At 46.7% G+C, this 19756-nt stretch overlaps 4 protein-coding genes across 4 annotated transcripts; 3 read left to right on the forward strand and 1 right to left on the reverse strand.

Moving 5' to 3' along the window:
• Positions 1–736: 736 nt before the first annotated feature.
• Positions 737–3030, forward strand: LOC128709760 (sodium-coupled monocarboxylate transporter 1-like). Its single transcript, XM_053804778.1, has 7 exons — positions 737–1225; positions 1299–1364; positions 1434–1485; positions 1544–1611; positions 1687–1841; positions 1906–2536; positions 2620–3030. Exons 1-7 carry the CDS (start codon positions 737–739, stop codon positions 3028–3030), a joined length of 1872 nt encoding a protein of 623 aa, XP_053660753.1.
• A 780-nt stretch (positions 3031–3810) lies between these two features.
• Positions 3811–6034, forward strand: LOC128706721 (sodium-coupled monocarboxylate transporter 1-like). Its single transcript, XM_053801664.1, has 6 exons — positions 3811–4293; positions 4358–4423; positions 4498–4549; positions 4615–4682; positions 4755–5540; positions 5600–6034. Exons 1-6 carry the CDS (start codon positions 3811–3813, stop codon positions 6032–6034), a joined length of 1890 nt encoding a protein of 629 aa, XP_053657639.1.
• Positions 6035–6454: 420 nt separating this feature from the next.
• On the forward strand, positions 6455–8632 carry LOC128716405 (sodium-coupled monocarboxylate transporter 1-like). The gene is given in 6 exon segments (XM_053811328.1): positions 6455–6946; positions 7019–7084; positions 7155–7206; positions 7266–7333; positions 7400–8185; positions 8255–8632. Coding segments are annotated over 6 exon segments (1842 nt in total).
• Positions 8633–10784: 2152 nt separating this feature from the next.
• On the reverse strand, positions 10785–12920 carry LOC128718956 (phenoloxidase-activating factor 2-like). Its single transcript, XM_053812574.1, has 5 exons — positions 12831–12920; positions 12665–12753; positions 12471–12558; positions 11988–12087; positions 10785–11518 (listed from the first exon to the last, which is right to left on the reverse strand). Exons 1-5 carry the CDS (start codon positions 12918–12920, stop codon positions 10785–10787), a joined length of 1101 nt encoding a protein of 366 aa, XP_053668549.1.
• Between the last annotated feature and the right edge of the window lie 6836 nt (positions 12921–19756).

The following is a 19756-nucleotide window of genomic DNA, read 5'->3' on the forward strand; positions in this document are numbered from 1 at the left end:
TCTCCGTTCGTCGGACAATGTTTGTCAGCAGTAGTGGTTGTGAAAGTTGGCCGTTCAATTCTTGCTCAGTTGCTCAGAAGCTGGATCGCAGAACGTTGTGCTGGTCAGCAGTTTGTGCAGTGTACTACGCTTTTGTTTGGTTGGGCATATCGTGTTAAGGTGGGTGTTTAAGATCCGGTTTAGATCAGGTGTTTTAGATCCAGGTTTCTGCTTTAGATCTTTTTTCACATCATCACCACATCCCCTTACGGTTCACGTTTGGAATATACTACTACTTTTAGGAATGAAGTATGCGAGTATCACACCACTTTTGAGTGTGAAACTGCTTCTTCATATTCGTGTAATATTCTTAGCGTAGATAAAAGTATGTGAGGAAGCTTTAGGTACAAACAGCTCATAAATTCACTTCCCACGTCACGGGGACGCTCAAATAGAACTGCACGTTCTGCCTCCAACTACGTCACGATCGTACGATAATGCTGCTTATCAGTATTTACCATTGTCTGGAAATCTCTGACCGTTAGTTATGGGAAATAATTTACTATCCAGCGGTCCTATCTAATATAAGCGGTGCTTAACAATCTCCGGTTCGCTTCGGATGGATTTCAGTCGGTAGATCGTCCTGCGAGGCAGCGCGTGCCCCAAAGTGAATTCAATTCCGTGAACCAAAGGTAACGGTTAGCGCTGGTACCACCACCCAACAGGTTTTTAATACACCGGCTACAGTTTGGGCACGATGGCGGATGTGACCGTACTGGAAGGTACCACACATTCCATGGAGGCGATGATCCAGGAAGATGCCCTTCTTACCACCGACAGTGTAAAGCGAGCTGGCCTAAGTGTTGAAGACATCAGTCGATCACTGCAACGGTTCAACTGGCCCGACTACGTAGTGTTCGTGCTGATGCTGATCAGTTGTATGGTGATCGGTGTCTTCTTCGGCTACAAGGACCATCAAAAGCACAAGCGCCAGAAGCATGCGCGGCGTGGATCGGAGGCGCTGGACTATCTGGTTGGTGGGCGTAAGATGAAAATAATTCCCGTTTCCGTGTCACTGGTGGCGAGCTGGATCTCCGGCATCTCACTGCTCGGTACGTCGACGGAAATCTACGTGTACGGTGTGCAGTACTGTTACATAGTGTGTGCCGTGGTGCTGATGGGTCTCTTGATGAACTACATCTTTTTGCCAGTCTTCCATGATTTGCAAATAACGTCCGCGTACGAGGTTCGTGACATACGCGTGAGGGTGTGTGTTGGAAGCGGAGAGCTTTAACAGTTGTTCTACAATTCAATTTCAGTATCTACAATTGCGATTCGACAAACGGATGAGATTAGTTGGTTCAATATTATTTACTCTGGCCAGTGTAAGTAACTCCTTGATACGTTGTTTAAAGTTTGGGACGAATTTAAATTTGGTGTGTGTGCTTTTGTAGATCCTCTGGTTGCCCATAGTGATTTATGTTCCAGCACTTGCTTTTAACCAAGGTATAGTTAGATCACATACGGTAAAGACAGTGTCCTCAAGCGTGTTCTACATTTTCAGTATCTGGTGTTAACATTCACGTGATTACTCCAATTGTTTGTCTGGTGTGCATCTTCTACACAAGCTTGGTAAGCGATGGTTGGCTATACAATCGCCGCCAACAGGGTTTCAGTATCGTTAAAAACTAAACTGTGTTCTTAAAGGGTGGACTGAAGGCGGTCGTGTGGACAGATGTGATACAAACGGGCATCATGGTAGGCGCAATGATTATAGTCATCATCAAAGGCACGGCAGATGTCGGGGGGCTTAGCGTAGTGATCGAGAGAAATTCGGCTGGTGGAAGATTTGAACCGCCTGAGTAAGTTGCAAGAATCAGCCATTCACGCACATGGTTTGCCTCAATGTTTGCCTCATATGTCCAGCTTCAACTTGGATCCAACGGCACGCAACACATTCTGGACTTTGCTGATCGGTGGTACCTTCTTCTGGACATCTACCAACTCCATCAACCAGAACATGATGCAGCGCTACCTGTCCCTACCTTCGCTGGGATCCGCCCGGAAGGCACTGGTGCTGTTTCTCGTGGGAACGACCACCCTGCTGGCCATGTGCTGCTACAATGGGCTGCTCATTTTTGCCATGTACCACGACTGCGACCCACTGTCGACGGGTTTGGCCAAGGCGAAGGATCAACTGGTGCCGCTGCTCGTGATGGAAGTGCTTGGCGAGTACCCGGGATTGGCTGGGCTGTTTGTGGCGGGCATCTTCAGTGCCGCCCTTAGCTCACTATCCACGGCACTGAACTCACTGTCCGCCATCGTGCTGGAAGATTTCTGCAAACCGTTCGTGTCGAAACCGCTGACCGAAACACAAACGCGATACATTATGCGTTTCACGGTGCTCGCTTTCGGGACGCTGGCCGTTATGATGGTGATTGTTGTAGAGAAGATGGGCGCCGTGTTGCAGCTGTCGATGAGCTTGGGCCCGGTTACGTTGGGGCCACTGTTTGGTCTATTCGTGATGGGTTTCTTCTTGCCGCGCATCAATGGAAGTGTAAGTATTAGTAAGAATTCTCAATAAGTAGTTAATGGATCATATTAACTGCCCACAACTTCGGAATGAATCCCCATTTGCAGTGTGCCATCGTGGGAACAACAGCAGGTTTGGCACTAATGTCGTACATTGTCATACGGTCACAAATCTCGATTGCCCTCAAAGAGATCGTTTTCGCCGAGAAACCGGTCACCGTGGAAGGTTGTCAGTACGAGTTTACGCCGAAAAATGGATCACTGTATGTGGAGGATTCTACACCGGGCGAAAAGTCGCTGCATCATGTGTCGTTTCTGTATTACACGATGATCGGTTCGGTGGTGCCCACGGTAGTGGGCTATCTGTCCTCGTTCATCTTACCGCGTTCGAAAACCGACGACATCGATCCCTTACTATTGGCACCGTTCCTGCGCCGGTTCTATCGCACCCGGGACAGCAAGTCTAATCACATGACAGAGGTATTGCATGAGTTCGAAACCAAAGACATCCAGCTGTAAGTGGGCAGCGGGGTGAAGATCGTGGTACAAAACCGAACGCCACTATCTCTGTACAGTAACTGTTCGGATTAGAGTATTACCATGGGGAGATCCAGTGTAGCTAGTATGGTTGTGTGTTGGTGCGAGTGTATTGCAAGAGTGTTCACAAACAGTTGAACAGTTGATTCCGACAAGAAATAAATATGCTCTTCAAGGAATAATAAATTTTCTGTTGAGTTTTAATGTTTTCCATCACGTACAAGCAATGACCATTACAGCGCTAGTTGGTAACAAGATGTAAATTTGGTGTAACACGCTATCACAACCCGTAACCGAAAGCGTCACCATTCTGACCTACTCTGAAATCATCTCAATAAATCATACAGACAGTGTGTCCATTCTCGTGGTACGTCTTTGTAGTTTGACGTTGATCTCTAGGGTATTCTCCGAGTGCATCGTGCTGCAATGCAGAAGATTGGTGACGTTCATTACTAAAAAGTTCTTTACAAAATTAACCAGTTTTGGTCATTTTTACACGAAGTTTCATAAGCAAGTACCCAGCTAGGAAAATTTTAAAAGACGTTAAATAAACCATTCTTTGGCTATCTTGACACACACCTTGTCCGGCGATCATATTTTAATGCTTATCTTTGTTGATGAAGGGATTCATAGGCAATGTGGCTAGATAAACGTACGTGGTGGAAAATTGGTACAGCGGTGCCGTCATCAGTCCGGCTGGTCAGTCCCGGTTCCATTGGCCGGCCGAGTACGTCGTGCTGGTTGGTCCGTATCGCTTCAACAATGTCGAGCGATTGGTTGTTGAATGGCAGTAGCGGAGAGGATTATTCGACCGACGAAGCAACGTTCTACGACGAAACCGACATGTCCGGACAGACGATCGACTCGATCAGTCGATCGTTGCAGCGGTTCGATTGGCCCGACTATGTAGTGTTTGTGCTGATGTTGCTAATCTGCATCGTGATTGGGATTTTCTTCGGCTACCAAGACCACCAGAAGCACAAACGGCGCCGGGAGCAGGCGCGCCGAGAGTCGGAAGCGCTGGACTATCTGGTCGGTGGTCGGAAGATGCAAATATTTCCGGTATCGGTATCGTTGGTGGCGAGCTGGATCTCCGGTATCTCTCTGCTGGGGACGTCTACCGAGATTTATGTGTACGGTACGCAATATTGCTACATAGTGTTTGCCGTGATCATAATGGGGTTTGCGTTGCATCACATTTTTCTGCCCGTTTTCCACGAGCTACAAATTACCTCTGCTTACGAGGTGAGTGCAACGGACGATTTGAAGTGCATTCCGAACTAGTAACGCATGGTCCATTCTCCAACAGTATCTTCAGCGGCGATTTGACCAACGCATGCGGCTCTTCGGATCAATTCTCTTCACGGTGGCTTGCGTAAGTATATGAAGCTGGTTGAACAGTGATGGAGCTTATGATTAAAGGATGTTTAATCGACATTTACCCACAAGCTACTTTGGATGCCCATCGTCATTTACGTCCCAGCATTGGCGTTCAACCAAGGTATGTGTAGTGAGGAAACTGTTTTGATGGTGCAATGAATTCTATGCGTTCTTTCTCATTGTTAGTGACGGGATTGAGCATACACGTTGTCACACCGATTGTTTGCATGATTTGCGTGTTCTACACCAGCATTGTAAGCTCAGTTTTAGATTATTTGACAAACGGTGACAGGTTGTTCATTCGCATCTACTGATCTTTGCACCAGGGAGGACTGAAAGCAGTCGTCTGGACCGATGTGATCCAGTCCGGGGTGACGTTGTTGGCTTTGCTGGCGGTGCTGATCAAAGGGACGTACGATATTGGAGGTCCTGCAGAAGTACTGCACCGTAACATTGCAGGCGATCGCCTGGAGATACCTATCATCGATCCCGATCCTACGCTACGACACTCAATCTGGATCATCTTGATCGGCGCTCCGGTGTGGTTTTGTTACGGAGTGTCTTGCAGTCAGGATATGGTTCAACGGTTCTTGTCTCTACCTACGCTGAACGATGCACGCAAAGCTTTAAAAGGCTTTGTGATTGGTTGGATTGTAGTGAATTTAATATTCTTCCTGCTCGGAATACTCGTGTACGCTACCTATTACCGTTGCGATCCGCTGACAACGCAGTTGGCCAGAGCAAAGGACCAACTGTTGCCACTGTTTGTGATGGAAACGTTTGCGGCATACCCGGGCATGACTGGAGTGTTCGTTGCTGGTATCTTCAGTGCGGCTCTTAGTTCGCTGTCCTCGGCATTGAACGCACTCTCCGCCATTACGCTGGAAGACTTCTGCAAACCCTACTGCAAGAAGCCGCTGACCGAGAAGCAGATCGGCTACATCATGCGAGGCTCTGTGTTGATATACGGAGCATTGTCCGTATTGTTATCTTTACTGGTGGAGCATCTAGGGACGGTGATGCAGTTGACTATGACACTCAGTTCCGCCTCTGGAGCACCTCTTTTCGGACTCTTCGTTATGGGTATTTTGATGCCTTGGGTGAATGGAACGGTAAAAGTTGCTTTTGGAATGACCAATCTGCTCGTTCATCATAATATCTTTTTTCGCAGGGAGCTTTGTACGGAGGTGTTACTGGATTGTTTGTGATGCTATACATGTGCTACAAGGCGCAGTACTCGATCGCATCGGGCAGTAGAACTTTCGACACAAAGCCCGTATCGGTGGAAGAGTGTTCATATGAGTATGCGTACAACAGAACAGATGGGCTGGTAGATGCCGAGTCCGATCTCGAACAGTTCGAAAAGTCAATCTATCACATGTCATACATGTACTTCACGCTGTTCGGAACTAGCGTGACGTGCCTGGCGGGAACGGTTGTAAGTTTTCTCACGAAACTGCGCGGGAACTACCATCAAGCGCCGATCGATCCGAAGTTGTTAGCACCTTGCATTCGGAAAATGCAGGCGGGCGGAATACCGCTTACATTCCAAGCCGTGCCAACAGATAGAAAACAGGCTGAGATGAAAGAAACTGAATGTAGCTGAAATTCCAGCATCGTCGAAACGTTTAAACAATTGTTTATGAATAAAAGAATTGATGCTTAATTTGAAGAACTTATGTCCCTGTTTCTGTAAGTCACAATTGATTTTATTTCGGATAATCGAAATCCCAAAGGATATTATTTGATTCGCTGAAATATTTCATTTTGAAACCTTTCACAGGAGTGGATACAAGTGATCGTTTCGTTAAGTCGTTGAAACTCGTAGATCGCGCCGGTATGCAATAATCGTTATCTGTACGAACTTTTGGTCAGTGGCACATTGTTACCTCTTATCACTATCAACAACATTTTGGTTATTTAATAGACACTGTGGAAAACTGGTTCGTTGGGCGTTATCAGGTTGCATGGCTCTGTTCTAGCTAGACCGGACACTACACCAAGTGTTTCTCAGTCGAGTGCGATTATGGCAAGTGATCGGTTGCTGGAAAGTAGCAGTGGGGAAGATTATCCACATTATGAAGCGTTGTACAATGCTTCGATTCACGAAAACGTTTCGGGAAAAACAATCGACTCGATTGGTCGATCGTTGCAACATTTCAATTGGCCTGACTATGTTGTGTTCGTGCTGATGTTGGCGAGCTGCATCATGATTGGAATCTTCTACGGGTACAGATATCATCTAAACCGCAATCGTCATGGACAGTCGTCGCCCGGAAACGAAGCGGAAGCTCAGGATTATTTAGTGGGAGGCAGAAAGATGCAAATTTTCCCCGTTGCCGTTTCGTTAGTGGCCAGCTGGGTGTCGGGTGTTCCAATGCTGGGAACCGCCACTGAGATCTACGTTTATGGCACACAGTTCTGTTACATTGTGTTTTCAATGATGATTGCAGGTGTGCTAATGCATTACCTTTTCTTACCGGTGTTTCACGAACTACAGATAACTTCTACATATGAGGTAAGCAATGGGGTCGATAAGATCGACATTACTATTATGGATACCGAATTGTAAGGAGGATGGTTTTTTCAGTACCTTCAACATCGCTTCGACTCACGGATGAGACTGTTTGGGGCGATTCTATTCACACTGGCTTGCGTAAGTATTGAGAGTCTGCAATTGAACTTTTAGGGTTTTCTTAACCTTCTTTTAATGTTGCATTGGATAGTTGCTGTGGATGCCTATCGTGATCTACGTTCCTGCTTTGGCGTTTAACCAAGGTATTTGCGAGTACTGTATAGAGAGTTAGAGATGTACAATACTCCATGTTTTTTTCCAGTAACCGGACTGAGCGTCCACGTCATTACACCAATCGTTTGCATAATTTGTATATTCTACACCAGCATTGTAAGCCGAAGAATCACAATATCTATTGGTGGTGGAAAGTAATTTAATAATTTCTAATTTCCTCAGGGAGGACTGAAAGCAGTGGTATGGACCGATGTGATCCAGTCCGGGGTGACGTTGTTGGCTTTGCTGGCTGTGTTGATCAAAGGCACTCTAGATGTAGGAGGGCCTGCCGAAGTTCTAGAACGTAATGTGGATGGCGAACGGCTAGAGGCACCAATCTTTGATCCCAATCCAACACTTCGCCATTCTTTCTAGATCATGCTGTTTGGAGCTCCGGTGTGGGTATGCGAGGGTATAGCATGCAGTCAGGATATGGTTCAACGGTTCTTGTCCCTTCCTACCCTGAAAGATGCTCGCAAAGCTTTAAGCTGTTTTGTGGTTGGGTGGATTAGTATAAATGTGATATTCTTCCTGCTCGGAATGCTCGTGTACGCTACGTACCATCGTTGTGATCCTCTAACGACAGAGTTGGCCAGAGCAAAGGACCAACTGTTGCCACTGTTTGTGATGGAAACGTTTGCGGCATACCCGGGCATGACTGGAGTGTTCGTTGCAGGTATCTTCAGTGCGGCTCTTAGTTCGTTGTCCTCGGCTTTAAATGCTCTTTCGGCCGTGACATTAGAAGACTTCTGCAAACCATACTGTAAGAAGCCGCTGACAGAGAAGCAGATCGGCTACATTATACGAGGCTCTGTGCTGGTATACGGTGTACTATCAGTATTGCTATCTTTATTGGTAGAGCATCTAGGTACGGTGATGCAGTTAGCAATGACGTTAAGCTCTGCTTCAGCAGCACCGTTGCTCGGCATGTTCGTTATGGGTATTCTGATGCCCTGGGTTAATGGAACGGTAAGTGTACTGATCAAGGAATATTTCTGATCAATATTAATGTGCTAATTCTTTTATACCTTCACGCAGGGAGCTTTATACGGAGGCATTACAGGACTGGTAACCATGTTCTACATGTGCTACAATGCGGAATATTCGATCGCTTTAGGCAACAAGACGTTCGACACGAAACCTGTATCGGTGGAAGAATGTCCATATGAGATTTACGTAAACGTATCTAGGACCAACGAGCAGAAAGAGTTGGACGAAATAGGTTATCCAATCTATCATATATCGTACATGTATTTTACCCTTTTCGGTATGAGTGTGACTTGTTTAGCTGGAACAGTAATAAGCTTGCTTTCGAAGCGATTAGGCAGAGGACGTCGGCAAACTATTAATCCTAACCTATTAGCACCGTGCATTAGAAAGATGCAGTTCAACGAAACATCGTTAACATGCCAGTAAGTACTGACGAGTAAGAAAAAAACTTTAGTTTAATGCAACTATTGCCAGTGGTGCATTAAACCCCTGGGAGGCCCTGGGCGGAATGATAGTTGGGGCCCCAAAATGCCCCCGGAGGGGAGTCATGGTCTAATTTCAAAAATTACAGTTCTGAGATGGGGGAAGGAGGTTGGTACGAGGCCCATCAAATGAGGCGAAGCTAAAAGAGTGGTTGGATGGGATCACTCGATAACATCCTTAACGGGCTGCCCGATAACATCCTTAACGGGCTGCCCGATAACATCCTTAACGGGCTGCCCGATAACATCCTTAACGGGCTGTCCGATAACATCCTTAACGGGCTGCCCGATAACATCCTTAACGGGCTGCCCGATAACATCCTTAACGGGCTGCCCGATAACATCCTTAACGGGCTGCCCGATAACATCCTTAACGGGCTGCCCGATAACATCCTTAACGGGCTGCCCGATAACATCCTTAACGGGCTGCCCGATAACATCCTTAACGGGCTGCCCGATAACATCCTTAACGGGCTGCCCGATAACATCCTTAACGGGCTGCCCGATAACATCCCTAACGGGCTGCCCGATAACATCCTTAACGGGCTGCCCGATAACATCCTTAACGGGCTGCCCGATAACATCCTTAACGGGCTGCCCGATAACATCCTTAACGGGCTGCCCGATAACATCCTTAACGGGCTGCCCGATAACATCCTTAACGGGCTGCCCGATAACATCCTTAACGGGCTGCCCGATAACATCCTTAACGGGCTGCCCGATAACATCCTTAACGGGCTGCCCGATAACATCCTTAACGGGCTGCCCGATAACATCCTTAACGGGCTGCCCGATAACATCCTTAACGGGCTGCCCGATAACATCCTTAACGGGCTGCCCGATAACATCCTTAACGGGCTGCCCGATAACATCCTTAACGGGCTGCCCGATAACATCCTTAACGGGCTGCCCGATAACATCCTTAACGGGCTGCCCGATAACATCCTTAACGGGCTGCCCGATAACATCCTTAACGGGCTGCCCGATAACATCCTTAACGGGCTGCCCGATAACATCCTTAACGGGCTGCCCGATAACATCCTTAACGGGCTGCCCGATAACATCCTTAACGGGCTGCCCGATAACATCCTTAACGGGCTGCCCGATAACATCCTTAACGGGCTGCCCGATAACATCCTTAACGGGCTGCCCGATAACATCCTTAACGGGCTGCCCGATAACATCCTTAACGGGCTGCCCGATAACATCCTTAACGGGCTGCCCGATAACATCCTTAACGGGCTGCCCGATAACATCCTTAACGGGCTGCCCGATAACATCCTTAACGGGCTGCCCGATAACATCCTTAACGGGCTGCCCGATAACATCCTTAACGGGCTGCCCGATAACATCCTTAACGGGCTGCCCGATAACATCCTTAACGGGCTGCCCGATAACATCCTTAACGAGCTTAACCTTATTGAAGAATAAGCATATGATACATACTTTTCAGAAAAGACGTTAGACTATAGTACATCATTCATTTGGCAAATTTTACATTCCAGCTTGAGAAATATAACGTAATTTACTTGCATTCAATATTCCTCACCTGCTTACTGCCTATTACGGATACAACATGGGTTCTAATTTAAGACTTCTTTACGGTGCAACAGCTTGCTTTTTCGTTCCGGAAGATCATTTGTTGCTTCTCAATAGCAACGGGTGAACTTGACTCGGCGAGTCCCCGAATAACAAATTATTATGCTTTCAAATAATCGTTAAGCACGTTTTTACGATCGTTTGGCGATCGTAAAACAAGCTTTACGACAACATTAAAATGCGATACACATCGTACGGAAAGGTGGACAAGTTTACTGGCGACGAACGGCCCCCCTGGTCAGGTTTGGCATGTGGGTAGATTTGCACGAATGTAAATGAACGTTCCTTCAAAGTAAGGTTCCAATAAAATGGTGCAGTTTGGCACATTGGTACGCCCGGAGGTATTTATATAGTTCTATAGTTGCGTAATGTTTTATCGTGGTAAGTACGAACTGTTTATTTGCTAAAGACGTGTTTTTTATGGCAAGCTTACTGCTGACTAAAGCAAACGGGCGTGTAAAACTAGAAGGAAGGTTAGCCTGTGGTGAGTGGCAGGGCTAAACGAAGATATCAACATGATACATCTTTTCGATTTCCCCATCGATCCAGTCGCGATAGTGAGGAACATTGACGTAGACTCCCGGTACGCCTTGCGTACCACACTCGTACCCGAATGCAACCAATCCGACCACGTAGTACTGGTTCTCCGAGTTCGGTATGGGGCAGACGAGTGGCGATCCACCATCACCACGGCACGCATCCTTACCGGACTCGCCACCAGCACACAGGAAGCCCTGGTGTAGCCGGAAGCTGCGGTTCAGCAGATGGCGTCGAAGTACCCGTTGGCAATGGCCGTTCGGTACGATTGGGAGTTTGGTGCGCTTAAGCACGGAAGAGTTGCGGCCCCGCTCGTCTTCGCCCCAGCCGGTGAACAGGCATCGCTTGTGATCGAAGTTTGCGTTCTGTGGCGGCAGGCAGGCGATTCCGACGACCTCCGTAAACTCAACATGTTCGTCCAGGAACAGTATGGCGATGTCGTTTAGCAATAGCTCGCTGTAGAATTGCGGATGCGTCACACTTGCCACGACCGCACGGTCTTGGGGTGGATAAATCTCGACCATATGCTCGAGATCCCACTCGCCCAGGCGTACGCGTAGCTCGCTGCTGGTACGATTCTCGATGCAGTGCGCGATCGTGATGACCACTTTCGAGTGTACTAGTGTGCCACCGCACAGATACAGCTCGTATTCAGGCTGGGCCGTGTACACGAACGCCATCCAGGGGAACTCACCTGAAAGACATAATGACATAATTATAAAAGAGTTGTTTTATGGTTCCATAATTTAAGAGTGTTTGAGTGGATCTTTCGTTCGTCTATTGTTAGTATTGTTGGACATGAAGAAGAAGAAGAAGAAGAAGACATGTCCGATACATTGGAAGAACAATTTTTTTCGCTCCAATAATTACGACAGCCTGTCGCAGTAGGAGTTGTCCAGAGTATGTTGAGTGCCAGTCGGGCAGTTTTCTAGCAATAAAACAGTATCATCACAAGTCGAAATGATTTTCATCAAACCAAACACAACACAAGTGCATAAAAATGCACCAACCTCGATGCACCACTAATAACAAAGCGAATGTTCGAGCCATGGTAACAATGCGTTGTGGTAGCCGGCGAAACTTTGCCCGACTTGGGCTATAAAATACGTGACGCTAGCTCCTGCCAACTTTATGCCAACAATCCATATCCTCCCCATACCCACCGTATTTGGCGCGAGTTTTGTCCTTTTGCTCGACGTGCCCGATGCCGTTGTTGTTCCGGGCCGCGCAAACGATCTCGGTCTCATCCGGTGCTTCGGTGTCCTGAAAACAAAATGGAACCCGTTAGAAAACTCCCCATCACGTTACCGCTGTGCTGTGTGCGAAAGGAGGTCAGGCAGCAAAGCGTCTAAAAGTCAAGGGTCATTTCCGTGCAAAAGAAATTAACTTTTTGGCATTTGTTTTGGCGATCGGTTTCTTTTTGTTTTGCTATGGCGGCCTCCTCGGCACACGGAACCAGCTTATCAACATTCGCGAATGTGGCGATCGCTATATAGGTTGTACTGGCCAGTGTGCCATTTGCTTCACACTGCTGTTCGAAGAGCATTCTTGCGGTGCGTTTTAGTTTTGGGTTTGCCATTCAAAGAAATCGTTGTATCAACACACAAACAAAAATAAACACATGTCTAGCAACTACCTCTGCTTACCGGTGCACGGACGATGCGTTCGAATGGGCAACACTTGAGCTCTGGTAACCGGCACTCGTCGGAGCTAGAACGATCGAAACTTGATACGCTGAGATTAAAGAGGATCGCGATGATGGTTGATCGGTGCAGTACAAAAGCCTGGTACTGTTGCGACACACTTTCCCCGTAGATGACCCACACCCAACGAGAATTACCTGAAAAAGTCCAGATGCACCTCATCGTACACGTTCACGCTGACGGGACGGCACAGCTCCGGCAGTATGCAAAGACCTCCGCTGCAACGCTACGAAGAGAGTGGGAAATTGCACAGCAGGGCATTGATTAGAGGCTGAAGTAGAGGCTGTGTCGCGCGTCATATACCCTGGTGGCTGGTTCGGTTGCTTGTGACGATGCGGGAAGTCGCTGGTGGAGCCAAAGCAGCAGTAGCAGGAATCCCGACCGTACCGGCATCGAGCTGGTGGACAATGGATTTCGGATGCCAAAACTGAACGCGATGCACTGGATGCGTATGGCAATGCAGCAAACCACACCGTCTCATAAACGTCAAACGGCACCAACGAATACACTCCAGCAGGGGAAGACTTCCGAACGCACACTGCACTTATTTCTCACGCTATTCGATCGACCGTGGCTTATCAGCTGCTGTGTGTATATATGCCGTTACATAGCATTCCCATCGGACGTCGGTCGCAGCGGCAGCACCAGCAGCAATGGTAGTAGCCGTAACAGCAGTACTAACAAAACTGCTGCTACTCCATTCGGCCGGTTCCAGCCGACACACGCTTTCCAGACAGTGTGCCGGAGCGCTTCTTGTTTTTTGAGCCACCCGAGTTTTGTTACTCCCGTGTCCCAGCCCAGGGTGCGATGAGAGGGATTTGGAGGTTTTTTTGTTTTATTTTTGCATTCGACCGAAGACTGAAGTCTTGCAGCCGGCATACTCCCCAAGGCACTGGTGGTGGAAGTCCATGGCGCCAGCGCTGCTTCCGTGTTGTTTCGTGCGGGCCGGGAGAGCATGCGATAAGCGGGAGCAAGAGAGTGAGCTGTTGGCGTGGTTTTGACTCTCGTTTCCCAGATTCTCTTATGGACCACTGCCAAGGCCCTCCATTCATCCCGTCTCCACCAGCCGAGACCGACGAGACGGGAGCACACATTTGGAGGAATGACGTGTTGGATGGAAGCGTCAGCCATAAAACAAAAACTACACACGCACACGAAGCGGCAATGAGCTCGAGCAAAAGGGAGTAGCCGGAAGGTGCCTGGAGGTCAGGAACTGCTACTGGCAAGTTGTCAGTATCTCCATTGGAAAGCGTAATCACAGGACGCGATCGGATCCATGCGTCCGAGACGCGTTCTGAGTTGTCTCGCGCGGTACGCGTCACGGTTCTTATCGCGCCCCTGCGACGGTCAGCGTATCTGGGCGGTGTGTGGCGCTCAACGTCACCGAAACATTCCGCGCCAGAAGCGCTTATAATTTATCGTCGTTTGTGACAAAAGTGTTTTTTTTTTGGTCCTCCTCTGACTGGCATTTGGACGAGGGGATTAATTCGTATTGTTTTTACGGAAGACCTATGGAGATGAAGTTGGTACGAGGAGTTAAATTGAAAAATGTCCTCGTCACCGTCACAGACGATGCGGGGTTGAAAGTTTTATTTTGTTTTTTGGTAGCTTTTTGGCACAAAAACATTATTTGGTGGTCTTTATTTGAAGTTGAACGATATCCAGGAAGTCTTTATATCATGTAGCACTAGAATTCTAGAAGGAGTTTGGAACTGTAAACGCATTTAAATGCTTCATTAGTTTCAAGGCTTGCTTGATTGATTGTTCTCCTGAAGGAAGAGTCATTCCTGGTTGATGCGTTGCCACCATGACAGTGGCGTTTTTGCGGGCAGTCTTGAATTTGCTTGCTGTCCGATGGTGTTAGATCCGTTTGGGTAATGCGTCGATTGATGGATAGAAGTTTTAATTGATTTCGATCGATTTCGCTTCCGTCTAGACAACATTGGACAAATCATTGCCAACGCTACTGCCGAGAACGCAGACAAAGTAGAATAACTAACAAATTCTTCATCGTGCAGATGTAGATGTGCAGCGTTTTCGGGGGGATCGTAGACGCATCTATCCTGCAAGGAATTCATGATTCGTAGGAACTTTATTTTGCTTTCCACACTGTCATTGCCATGGCGATGGTAAGGCCGGGAAGCCGTTTCGTTCCGGTCGTTAGCATTAGCATATTTTCTGGTGCAAAAGTACGAATGTCTTCTGTCTGATGCCAAACAGTGAAAGAATGATACAAACACACAAAAACTACAAACCAACACGACGGAAAACAAAAAAAAAACAATGGATGGAAAGAGACCTTTATACACATTCGGCGAGATGGGAATAAGGAATAGTTGACCAGAGTGGAAGCTTCCGTCAAGGAAACAGTCTTCTAACGGTGAGTTTAATTTTCTTTATCAAGCATGACAAAGTTATGATAACGATTATGCTTTTACCCGCCCGCCCAGGAAAATGCGCGTCCGAGTAAGAAAACTTTCTGAGGGTACGGTACAAACGATGAAAAGCAGCAAGTAAATAAGTAAGAAACGAAACCAAGCAATAGAAACAGATAATGATTGAAGCAGATGAAGAACGGAGTGGATAAAAACAAACGAACGAGTCAACAACAATGCGCTGCAGAGTAGAAAATGGAGCTGACAAATGTGTGGCTCTCGTTGGCGTTCCGGCGTACGTAGGAGGAGGATCGGTTTTTTTTTGTTTTGTTCGCCAGGGTTAATGGCGTCACGGTGAAATGAATTCCGAGTTGGACATCCTGGCGACACAGTGGGGGGAGAAAACAAAACATGTTTCCTACCTTGTTTGATGTTTTCCCTGCACCTCCGTCTGTTGGTTCTTGTACGGGTTCGCGTTCTGCGCGAATCAACCGAGTATAACTGGTCAATTAAACAGTTGACACAAGTAGCGATGGCATCGTTCACTTCTGTCCCCTCTGTGTCGTCTACATCGAAGCGTGGGAGGTACGAATTTTACAAACGAAAAAAAAAAAACAGAAAACTGCAATGCACTTTTTATTGACTTCGGTTACTTACAGCTGCAGGATCTGTTGGTAAATTCTTTCGCGTGAAGACAACAACAAAAAAAAGCACAAAGCGCAAACTTACAATCGACTGCCGTCAGAGGTTTGTAGAATCGAAGAAACCTTTTATTGCTTTCCTTCGCTCGTACGTCCACGCTTCAGAGGCTAATGCTCGGTGGGAGATGAAGTCTATCGGTTAGATGATCTTACCACATACGCCAAAGTGTTCGATTAATGGGATAAACCGATGTGCTTTGCGTGTGCTTTCGCGAGCGGTGTCGGTACCTCCTACACTACTGCAGGTTGGTTGGTTGGCACGAGATCGTGATATGCTTATTTATTGGCATATCGATGACGCCACCCGGAATGGGGGAAGCTTTTACTCGTTCGGGGATGGTTCTTGCTTGTTGCTTTTATGGTGCTGCTTTGTTTGTGAACGATTTTAAAATATCGTATCAAATTATCAGATGCTTTACAACAGCTGCGGTTGTTTTTACTGCAACGTGTGATTGTAGCACAATTTATTCGCGTTTACGAAAGTTAAACACCGCAAAAATGTGCGGAACACAAACATGGTGGAGCGCTTCGAACACAATTGGCTATAAAATGTATTTCTCGCTTCTTCTTCGCTGGTGTAAGCATTACTTTTACTTGTGACATCCTTCACACAAGAAATCACAATCTCCGGGAATCGTCACTAGGTGATGGTTAAAAATGATAAGTTTAATGGCCGTTTAAACCGTTTGCCTTTTACTTTTGCGGACCAAAAGTACTTTTCATCGAAAAGGGTAAAGATACACATCGCACTCGGCCGTATGCAGAACATTCGTTTGAAATGTTTATCTAGCTAGCGGTTCGCCATCAAACATGGTGCTCCGCACCTCAAGAAGTTGACTTATGTCGGAAACAAACGTAACCGCTGTTTGGCCACTGAAATCAACGCTGTGTGTGCACCGAATTACACACACCGAAGGGCCCGGGCTGCACGCGCTCCACTCCGCCCCAGAAGCATAATTTATTGCAATCGTTCTCCTAATTAAGTCTTTACTGTCCGGCCTCGGTTGTGTTTCAACCTCCCTCCCAAAAAAGGCGAAAAATAAGCACGAAATGCATGGCACAGACTAAACTCCCGAGGAAAAGAAAAAAATGGGAAACAGCAAAGCCAAACAAAACGGAAGATAAACGTTTCTCGCACTTCGCTGTTGCAAGGAAGCATGATCAGGGTTTCGGTTGCTGCGACGCACCTCGCGTGCTGGCGCTGCGAATCGCTTCATTTACATTTCATTCGAAGTCTCGTCACTCATCGAGCCTCGCCGTGTTTTTTGGTGGCCGACGCACGATCGTTTTGGGTCAGTACAGGACGGGAAGCACGTAAAACAACGCCCCGGGGTTGAGTTAATTAATCATCCGTCAGGGAGTGCATACTGGGTGGTGTCTGAGCGATGTGGAATGTAACGAAACGCCTTAAACACTGAGGAGCGGACCGCAGATCGTTCGTCGCTGAAGACACAGAAGCTTTAATGCTGGTGATCGATTCTTACAAACTACGCAAAAAAAAAAGGGTTATTACATATCTTTTAGAATAATAAATTAGTATAAATCTTTCTAGGCGCCGAACCCTAAAAATTGAAGACAGATTTCAAGTCTTAAAAAAAGTCCGGCTACGAAGACATCGTAGCGAAATTAAATCACAACTTCAGGCCCTTTGAATGATCATGTGTGGGGAGACAAAAGCCCTCAACATGTAGCGACCGCCCACCGACCGTTGCACAAGAGCGAGAAAACATAATGGGAAGGGGATCATAAATTTGCGTGCCGAACGATCGCATGCGACGGTCACGTTACGTTGTCCATATACGTTAATTTGCTGTCAAAACATATCATAAAATGAATAAATTCTGCTCAACTTAATTATCCCCTTCGCGCGTGTTCCGTTGTGGCGGTGGGTGAGATTGTTCGCTGAAGAGATCTTACAAGAGTTTTGCTTTCTTTGGAAACGCACCGACTAGTCGGGGGTGGGCAGCATGAAGATGTTGGTCAAATATGCGCTGAAAAGATGGGTGCTGACCGGTACTGCGATAGCCACGCTTCGCTGTAGGGAATGTGAAGGAAAGCAACGGTACGGAACAAAGTTTGCCCACAAAGCATAGAACATTGCGGCCAAGTGCTCGAGTACTTCTTCCACGTGAAGAATGCCCAAAGCAAGCGGCTCATAATTGTACACGATATGGTTTCAACCGACAGGCGTATCTAATACGGTTCAGCAGGCTGCATAAAGCTTTCCCATTTCGATCGTTCGGTCAATTTGCGCCGCGTACATTGTGCCGTCCGTCTGCTTGAGTGCGAGCTTCCTTAAAAGGAACCAATGAAGTTGTTCCAGCGATATTTATGGCATCGAAAAAAGAACAGTGACCATCTTCAAATAATTCCTTCCACCAAGGCAAATGAGACGACGGTGGGGCGACGTGTACCATTTGGGAAGAATTCTAGTGAAGTGTTTAATGTGATTTCGAGCATATCAAAGCCGTGTCCGTACGTAACGAAACATGAATATTTAAGTGATCACAGCTTTTAGGCAGCGCGCTCCAGCAGCAACGATACGTAGCGAATCTGTAAGTGTATTGAACTGTGACAAATCGCTGCTCGTGAGGTCTGTGCGTAACTGAATTTATCAGAAAAGTGAAAAACTGGTGCCTACAATGGAGATCAGCACGAACAATCAGTCATATAGGTAATGTAAATCGTAAATATTCTAATGGTTTTTTGTAAAAAGTGCGTGTGTTTAATGAAGATCTGCTGGATGAGTACTTATGATTGGAGGATTTGGCAACAAATGTAGACTCTTGATTTGAGTGGTAATTATTGAGACAAAATGTAAGCAATGAATTTATGTACAAAAAATACGAATTTCCAATGTTCCAGAAGTTCTCACAGTTTATTGATCATGTATCAATCATCGGACATAATTCTCTGGCGAATCAGTTTTAGTGTCTTCCAATATCCAATATTTAGTGACTTGATGAATTCTTCTGGATCTTCAAAACTTCTCGTCCTCAGAGTTCATAGAATACACAATTCCTCAAATAGTTCATGTCTAGGCATTTGGTCTATAACACCGAAGATTTTGGAATAAGCTTGTCCTGAATTGCAATCCTCAGTAGGCCTTGTGGATTGTCTATGTGCTACAAGGAGATCTGTTCTAGTCAACCTCCGTGAATTGGAATTCTCTTGCGTAAAATTTTGAAACTTTTGTAAGAAAATTACGTTATTACATTATTTTTTTATTCAACAGTCGTGTGTGTATATAATTTAATTATAATAAAGTGTCTCAAGCTCCAATAGCAAATTGTTTCCCAAAGAAACTTTAATAAAACAGGCTAAATGTAAGTTATTGGGCACGGGGAAGTAAAAGTTTCCGCTCTTAGTTTCGCTGACAGATGTTTGGAAAGAATTCAAATGGCGAGTTCGTAGCTGTATCGTGTACCACAAGCAACGCGCATTCTTTCCTGGTGAAAGCGAACGGAACATAAATCATGCATGCCATTCTGATGATGCGCTCGTGCAGAAGTGATCACGGTCATCTCGACCCGGGGATGGTTTGAATATCTTTGGAACAAATCCAACCAACAAATAGCAATTGCTCGTCCATTACACTCTCATCCACGCTGGCTGTATCCCGTTTCTGCGTGACCATAAAACGGACGGTAAGACCAAGAACCGTGCCGAACAGGCGGAATGGCTATCCTAGCAGTGTAGTAATAAAAAAAACCTAAACGGGAGCATATTCCCGAGCGACGAAGGGACGGAACTAGTTTCGCTTTTATTCGTGCGCGCCAAGTGAAGGAAGCCCGGTAGTGCTGGAGATGATGAACGGAGGTTAAAATAAAAACTGTGTTCCAAGCCAGCAACACATTGCAACCGCTTCCCCATAAAACGACGGATGAAGCAACGCGGCTCATTATGAGATTTACTGACCGAGCGGGCAGTGCTCGGTTGCCGTATCCGTGGTGCTACCATTTTTGGGTGACATCCAGCTACCGGGCACCGCTTCTTCTGGCTGGGTATCCCTGAAATGGATACGAATCTTGATGTTGGTACCGGACAATGGGGATAGCGCAGTAGTAATGGTAGCAGTTGCGCGATAGTTAAGACGATTTCGCACGTACTCGCACGCGTAGCAACACTCCACAGGCGTTTGGCCGGCGATGAG

This window comes from Anopheles marshallii, chromosome 2 (genome assembly GCF_943734725.1).
Source record: "Anopheles marshallii chromosome 2, idAnoMarsDA_429_01, whole genome shotgun sequence".
In the NCBI taxonomy this organism is placed as follows: Eukaryota; Metazoa; Arthropoda; class Insecta; order Diptera; family Culicidae; genus Anopheles; species Anopheles marshallii.